General features: G+C 35.8%; 2 protein-coding genes across 3 annotated transcripts; one reads left to right on the top strand and one right to left on the bottom strand.

The window, feature by feature from the left end:
* Positions 1 to 1,549: 1,549 nt before the first annotated feature.
* Positions 1,550 to 5,271, bottom strand: LOC141604130 (tyrosine decarboxylase 2). Of its 2 annotated transcripts, none has more exons than XM_074422949.1 (13): positions 5,188 to 5,271; positions 4,860 to 4,983; positions 4,525 to 4,597; positions 4,193 to 4,423; positions 3,934 to 4,097; positions 3,563 to 3,703; positions 3,429 to 3,488; positions 3,133 to 3,297; positions 2,986 to 3,042; positions 2,850 to 2,914; positions 2,551 to 2,674; positions 2,154 to 2,291; positions 1,550 to 1,949 (listed from the first exon to the last, which is right to left on the bottom strand). In XM_074422949.1, exons 2-13 carry the CDS (start codon positions 4,971 to 4,973, stop codon positions 1,827 to 1,829), a joined length of 1,455 nt encoding a protein of 484 aa, XP_074279050.1. In that variant the 5' UTR covers positions 4,974 to 4,983; positions 5,188 to 5,271; the 3' UTR covers positions 1,550 to 1,826. The 2 variants fall into 2 exon arrangements, with proteins under 2 accessions (XP_074279050.1, XP_074279049.1); XM_074422948.1 differs by having other exon boundaries at positions 5,106 to 5,194.
* A 1,140-nt stretch (positions 5,272 to 6,411) lies between these two features.
* On the top strand, positions 6,412 to 7,335 carry LOC141644442 (uncharacterized). Its single transcript, XM_074453958.1, has one exon. The coding sequence runs from the start codon at positions 6,412 to 6,414 to the stop codon at positions 7,333 to 7,335; it is 924 nt and encodes a 307-aa protein (XP_074310059.1).
* Positions 7,336 to 7,678: the final 343 nt, after the last annotated feature.

Below are 7,678 nucleotides of genomic sequence, written 5' to 3'. Positions count from 1 at the left end.
AGAAATTACGTTTTGAATTATTACCTATTGATTCTTTATTTTAACGTAAATGATATTAAGTCCTTTTGGGTCAACTAGAGTTGTGTTTTGTCGGGTTATTTTCGGGTTGGGTGGTTTTGGATCAGGTCATTTCGTATCAAGTTAGTTACGTGTCAACAAAGCTCGTGTCATGTTCGGGTCGGGTCCATTCGGGTTTAGGGTCACATTGCGGTGCTATAGTGCGGGTCAATTTTGGGTCTCCGATCAGCGCTTTTGGCTCTAGTCAACCAGGTCGGGATGATTTTGTCTAATCAACTAAAAGTCACATTGCTTTTGATGCATTTACATATTGGTCAGTTGTCTTTTTCTCATCTGGAAACAGATATTATATATGGCAATAGTAAGACAACATCTATACCATTTTGCTCTTCAATGTTTCTTGTGCCTCCTCCTACTTATCCTATGAAATTCAGTCGTGTACTCTGAACTTCGACTTCTTATTCCCATCCAGCCTAACAGGTCCAACCATGTGGCATTAGAAAATGAACATTTGAAGAATAAATGCGCAAAAGTTTCCCCCTTAGCTTTGCAAAGGCAACATCTATTAACCAATGTTGGAATATATTTATTTCGATATAAATTATTTGTTCCTATTTGTTCAAATTACACGTATATCTATAATTATACTACCAAGTTTTAGATAATTATAAATCCAAACATTATCAAAATTAAAATCTTAATTATTTTGAGTATATTGACCTTTTCAGATCCAATCGAGATTTATAGTCTCTGATAAGAAAATAGTTGTTTAAAATTAACATTTTGTTTAGTTTAAATGTTTCAAATCGTCTGATTGCCTAAATGATATTGATATTTCGCATTTCATTTGTTTGAAATATTACCGAGTTTTGAAAATGATTATAAACTGCTTGAGAAAATTTATATTTGTACATAACTCAAGAGTTTGCATGTGATAAAAAAAGCGTGGATATCAACTAATAACATTAAAGCTTTATATCGTATATTTCAATATTAGATGTAAAAGCAATCCGCTTCTTTTTAAATTTCTGCCGATATAAAACAATACATTTAAAATGCCGATGAATTTCCCATCTGGATATATATTTATTTTAGTTTACAAATTTAATTCATATATATTAAATTTTTTTTTCTACATTAAATAATTTCACTTCATTATTTTTATATTGGTGCAGACATTGATTATGTAATATTAGCGGTCTTTTTGTGATAGTAATATTGTAATATTTCACGGATTAACAGTAATGATAAAATAGTTGACAGATTTAGGTTAAGTATAAAATTCATTATTATAGAAAAAAAAATACGAAATAAGACTAATGCGAATGCTATAAAATGTTAATAAAAACATAGATGAAATGGAGTTTACGCTCTATACGAAATTCAATAGAAATAAAATTAGAGTATATGTACAGAACTAACTTAATCGGTAATGGAAACTAACACTTTGAAAACCAGATGTTAAGAAATAAGATTAATGCGAATGCTATAAAATGTTAATAAAATATAAGTTTTCATTACGATAAGTGGGTATTACCAACATGTTATGTACTTTTGTGAAATATATGAAATTTAGTAATAAGAGATACTCCGTATTAATTTCAATCACCACACAATTTCAATTGTGTAAATATATTAAATAACAAACGTATTATTTAATGTGTGTTTTGAACTACAATTAATAAAAAAGTTATCCTAATAACCAACACGTCTAGATGTCTTGCAAAGTTGCCACACTTCATCATTTTTACCTCATATTGCTCGCCTACGAAGAGTTGGTCATTGCTTAATGACACTACAGAAAACAACTAGACATACTTCAACAGAAAAGTGGCTTTTTCTTGCAATATCTCCCAAGCTGCCTTAATATGTTTTTCTTCCGTCAAGGGAGCTCCAACAGCCAAACGTAGCACATACTTACCAGACAGGACCTGTTGAAAATGGGCAATTTAATCCACAAACTCTTTAAAATTCCAAAATGTATCAAATGTAAGCATTAAATCTCGGTTTTGGTCAATGTCGCTGTATTTGCTGTCGAACAATTAACAACGGTCATCTTTCAGCATCGTAGCAGTTCATTGGACACCATGTTTTCAAGTGTCTGTTAGTATTTTTGCTTTCTCGAAAGAACTTACTGTGTGAGACATGAATATGGTCCCAGTCGAGTTGACAGCATCCAGTAGCGCTTGGTTCAGGTTATCACCTTTGTCTTGATGATTAGCAGGAGGTAGCAACCGGAAACACACTAACGAAAACAGCCTAGGAGTAATCACCTACACATTATGCAGTTCACAATATTAAAGCATGCATATTCCGTCAACTCCATATTATACTGCACAAAAAGTATCCACTAACTAATCGCTAATACAAATAAAGTTTTGCGTTGGCACTTCAAATCAGTTTAACAACATGATGTAGATTCGAAAAAAAGGCAGCAGCATTGAAACCGCCCTTGGGCCTCCCTTTACAGTTTACACCGTAAAATAAAAACTGTTAGCTCAAATGTAACATTCTGCAGGAAGGAATGTTTACCTCAAATCTCGAGTCTTGAATAACCAGTTCCTCAAACGTTTTAGCCAATGATATATGATTTCTTATATAAGACTGCAAGCCCTCCTGGCCATATAATCGTAGAACCATCCACAGTTTTAGCGATCTGCAAGACGTTGAAAATATCAACCCAATTCACTCTTATTCCAATGTTTCATATACTGAAATTCTGACAGAGACAGAGCAGATGGTTTAATGAAAATTACTGCATACATACAATATAGGACACTGAACTGTTCAAGTATTGAAAGATAACCGCAGAAAAGTTTATTAAGGCCAACCTGAATCGACGACCAAGAGGAATTTGCCAGTCCTTGTAATCCACGACTGCGTTTGTCTCTGAAGCCTGATGTACAGTATTATCAGTCAAGGAAATCAGACGCCATAAAAAGAAGTAAGGTACGAAATAGTGCTTACTTTATTCCTCAAGTACTCTGGATAGGTGGACAAGGATTGAATGAGAGCCTGTCTGTTCTGTAAGAGGTGAAAATGCATAATATCAGGAGTTTAATTATGCACCAAAACCATGCTGTAGAATGCACAAAAAAATATGAGACAGGATACCTTAACCCAAAGAGCTGAGCAATCGAAATTAGTAAGGAACCACTTATGTGCATTCATGTTAAATGAGTCAGCTTCTTCCACGCCATCAATGTAATGCCGGTATTCAGGACATATGCAAGCACTTCCAGCAAAAGCAGCATCAACATGAAACCAAATTCCATTACTCTGTCACCAAATCGAACATACAAAAACTCCTCATATCAGTCGATGCTTTGGTTAAACTGAGCAATGAAAATAATGGATACGAATGTGTAATACAGAAACAACGAACAAAGCTTATGCTCTTTAGTCTTTACCTTGGTGATCTTTCCTAGATCAGGCAAGGGATCAACTGCGGTTGAAGAGGTGGTCCCGACCTGCAAATAACGTTATAATCTTTCTGCGACTAGTAAATGTTGCAAACTGTTCAGTCAATATGCTGTTTTCTTACAGTAGCACTTAAAAGAAGTGGTATGAGACTAGAGGCCACGTCTTGTGATACGACTTTCGAAAATTCTTCTGGAGAAAGGGCATATGCAGTTCTTGAGTTTGTCTTCAGTATTCTAAAATTTTCAGGATGAATCCCTGCAATCTTCCATCAAACACAAAAACAACAGTACACATTAGAGTTGGTACAAGATGATACAAAAATAAGGGATGAATCCCTGCAATCTTCCATCAATCAGTGTTCATCCTATATCTGATTATCTTAATTCACATTCTAAGAGAAATATACAAGTGAGCAATACGTGTAAGATTAAATATTAGTCTGATGATGATAAGTCATATTTTCGCGGATGATGTAAATGCTTTTCAGATTACCTGACATGCTTTCTGAACAGAAGAATGTGCTTGGTCCGATGAATATACAACAAGTTTTCCCAGTGCATCTTTTCCAAGCTTTTTCAGCATCTCGTCACGCGCAGCCAGTAACACAACTAGAACTGCTTCACTAGCAGTTCCTTGTATCACACCACCACCGTGACCTGCAATGTTATTTTGAAACATGTTTTATTTTAGTTATGGAAAATAGAAGGGTGTGATGAATAAAAATAAGCGACAGTGCATCAGGTCGAGTTACCAGAAGAAAGAAAAGCTTCAGGTAGGTTGAGCAAAATAGCGAGCCAATCTAAGACGATAATTTCCAGTTCAGTTGCAGCCGGACAACTCATCCAACTAAAGCCAACAATGTTGAGACCAGCACTAAGAATTTCACCCAGAAACCCTGCAGTGCTGCTATTAGAAGGGAAATATGCAAAATATGCCGGGCTTTGCCAATGTGTTACCCCTTGTAATACTTTTGTTCTTACATCTGCAACCATACAAACTCATCATTTTAATGTGTACTCGATCGACCACAAATAGTCTTGCTTGTACCAGTACAAAAGAAAGAGTAATTATTATGAGTCTAACCATCAAGAACATTTTGTAAAGATTCAGGATGAATAGGTGGGGAAGACGGTACAAGCTCGCGAAGATACCCTGGCTGTATGATACCGACAAATAGTCATAGAATGTATAACAACAATAACAATAACATTAGAGCCTTAATCGCGAATTAAGTAAATTAGTTATCTGGTCGGAAAGGGAAAATGACATTTGGCCTACCAACCATATAAAATCAAATAGGATAAGTATGTATAACGTACATAACACCGGTTACGTAAAATATGGCCGCTTCTCATAATGTACATAGAAACAACGCAGGTAAAATACGAGTAATAAATAAAGACGGACAAAAATGAAACCTGAACTTGGCTAAGAACAGGGAAATTTTCAATGGTTTTATAATAATCAGCTACAAAATCAACCATTTGATGCCCGTACTCTCGAAGTTGTTCTGCATCCATGGGTTTTAACATTTCTCCTTCCCTATCAAATTAAACCCACAGGTTTCGATTACGCAAATTAAGCATTTGTATATCTTTTCAAATTTTTACAAAAATGTACAAAAGAAAGTAGGAGATTTTGATTAAAGATGATGCAAAACTTACATTGTGTGAGGTTTGTGTCAGTATGTATGACGGCGTAAATGTAAATGTAAATGTAAACCTTGTTGGATCTTGAAATACTTACGTAAAAGGAAATGTGGAAGAATGTTGTTAGCTATTGTTGCGTGTATCCCATTTTGGCCTTCTAATTTCTAAATCTTGTTTATAGGAAAAGTTGACTTTCAACCTTGATGAATCATATCAGATGCATATGTAGAGTAGGGTTATTTGAGCAAAGTTTTTAAACGTCACCCTAACAAGCGCGGAACTGGCAATTTACCCTCTTAATTTTGTTCAATGGTGAAATTAGGTCCTTTAACTTTCAATTGTAGCAATCAAGCCACATAACTTTAACAAAAATTGAAATTCAACCCCAATTTTATTTTTCACTTAAATTTCAACAAAAATTCATTTTATATTTAAATTATACAACTAATAATACATAAAGTTACTAATTTTAACCTTCTTAATCTATAGAAGTTTAGTTATTCATTTAAATAATAATTTTACATTCATCTATATTAAACAAAATAAAAATATGTCACAATTTTATGAACTATTCTTATATTTAGAATAAATTGTCTAAAATTGTAAAATTATAAAAAAATTTGGATTGTATAAAATTTATAGATTGTATAAAGTTTATAAAGTTATAAAATTAAATTTTATATTTGATTAATTGGATCATAAAAATGAATTTTGGTGGAATTTCTTGAAAAATCAAATAATGGGGTTAAATTTCACTTTTTGTTAGAGTTATGGGGCTTGATTGCTGTAAAGATGACACTAGTGATGGAAGCAGTGATGACATCATCAAGCGAAATGACAAAGCAAGAAAGCAGAAAAGGAAACATGAATATTCAACTCCAAAACATAGAGATCCGTCTTAGTCCTAGGAATCTACTATGTTAGCTTTAGTCTTACACAAACAAGTTATTATCCAGTTAGGCTATTACCCTCTGTGTACTACCAAAAAGCACAATGCTGTAACTACTGCATATATACTCTACTATGTACTTTCTTTCAAAAACACACAAAAACAATTAATGAAAAACTTCAACCATATTCTGCTCTCTATGCTTGCAATGTCCTCTAATCCTGTACATCTCTTGAATGCAACATGGTATCAGAGCCCTCAGGAATGAGGGGACGGATAACCATCTGAAGAGAGCAGCATTTACTAACCTTCAACAACCAAGGAATGAATGCCTTGCCTATTTAAAGGCAGTGCATCTCATATTCATACTCAGGAATTTTCTTCTCCTGTAATTGCAATATCTCAAACAAAATTCAAAACCACTCCAACAAAATGACTAACACAAACAACACCACTTCAACCACCACTGCATCTGCTACTACACAAACTTCTTCCACTGCCATGTTCACCATGGAACCCACTGACCCTCTCTACCTGCATCCAGCAGAGAGCACTCATCCGGTAGTTGTTGATACCAAGCTTACTGGTATTGAGAATTACTTGGAATGGAAAAGACAAATGGAGATAGCCATTTGTGCCAAGAGGAAGCTGGGGTTCCTCACAGGAGTGGTGAAGAGGCCTACAAATGATCCACTCAGGGAGGCTGCCTGGGACACATGTAATTGTCTCCTCATCACGTGGATAATGCACAATGTTGACCAACCCATCAAGAGATCTGTCATGTGCACTAGGACAGCAAAAGAGATATGGGACTACCTTCAAACCCAATTCTCTGTGAGTAATGGGGCAAGGAAGTTCAGGCTCAACAAGGAGCTTGATGACCTCAGTCAGGGAGACAAGTCCATATGTGAGTACTTCACTGAGCTCAGAATCTTGTGGCAAAATATTGAAATCATGTCAGACTGGCCACCAGTCACTCAGGTTACTACTGAAATCAATGCCTGGTTAGATGCTCAAATCAAAGAACAAAATGAAAGGAAACTGTTTCAGTTCCTAAATGGACTGAATCCCTCATACACCACTATGAGGAGTCATATTCTGATGATGAATCCGCTGCCAACTGTGGAAGAAGCCGCTGCCATATTCCAACAGGAGGAGGCACAGAGAAGGAACTATAAGAGTATGAGCACTGAGAAGATGGAGTCTGACAACCTGGCATTTTATGCTGCTGATCAGAATGCACCTGTTGATGCATCCTCCTGCCCTGTGTGCAAGAAGAAGGGCCATGCAAGGGATAACTGTTGGAGAGTGGTGGGCTACCCAGTTGATCACCCTGTATCCATACGGTTTTCATAGAAATATGTTGCCAACAAGAAGAGGGGTAGCTATCAAAGCTCAGGTTCCAAACAACCCAGGTCAGGACAGAACAAAGGGAAATCAGTCTCCTATGCCAAGCATGGGAGGATGGCAGGAAATGTATCAATGAATGAAGGTCAAGGTGACATTGGCGGCACCATCACCCTGACAACACAACAATTTGAACAGTTAATGAGCAAGGGCAAGGGAACAAGTCACTATCCTGAAACAGAAGATGAAATGGAGGTTAACTTTGCAGGTATGACTTTCCTAAACTGCAATCTTGCCTCAGATACACCACCAGAATGGATCATAGACTCAGGTGCATCCAATCACATGGTCT

This window comes from Silene latifolia, chromosome 1 (genome assembly GCF_048544455.1).
Source record: "Silene latifolia isolate original U9 population chromosome 1, ASM4854445v1, whole genome shotgun sequence".
NCBI lineage: Eukaryota > Viridiplantae > Streptophyta > Magnoliopsida > Caryophyllales > Caryophyllaceae > Silene > Silene latifolia.
The sequence above is the reverse complement of the archived record's forward strand: the minus strand, read 5'-3'. Positions and strand labels throughout refer to the sequence as shown.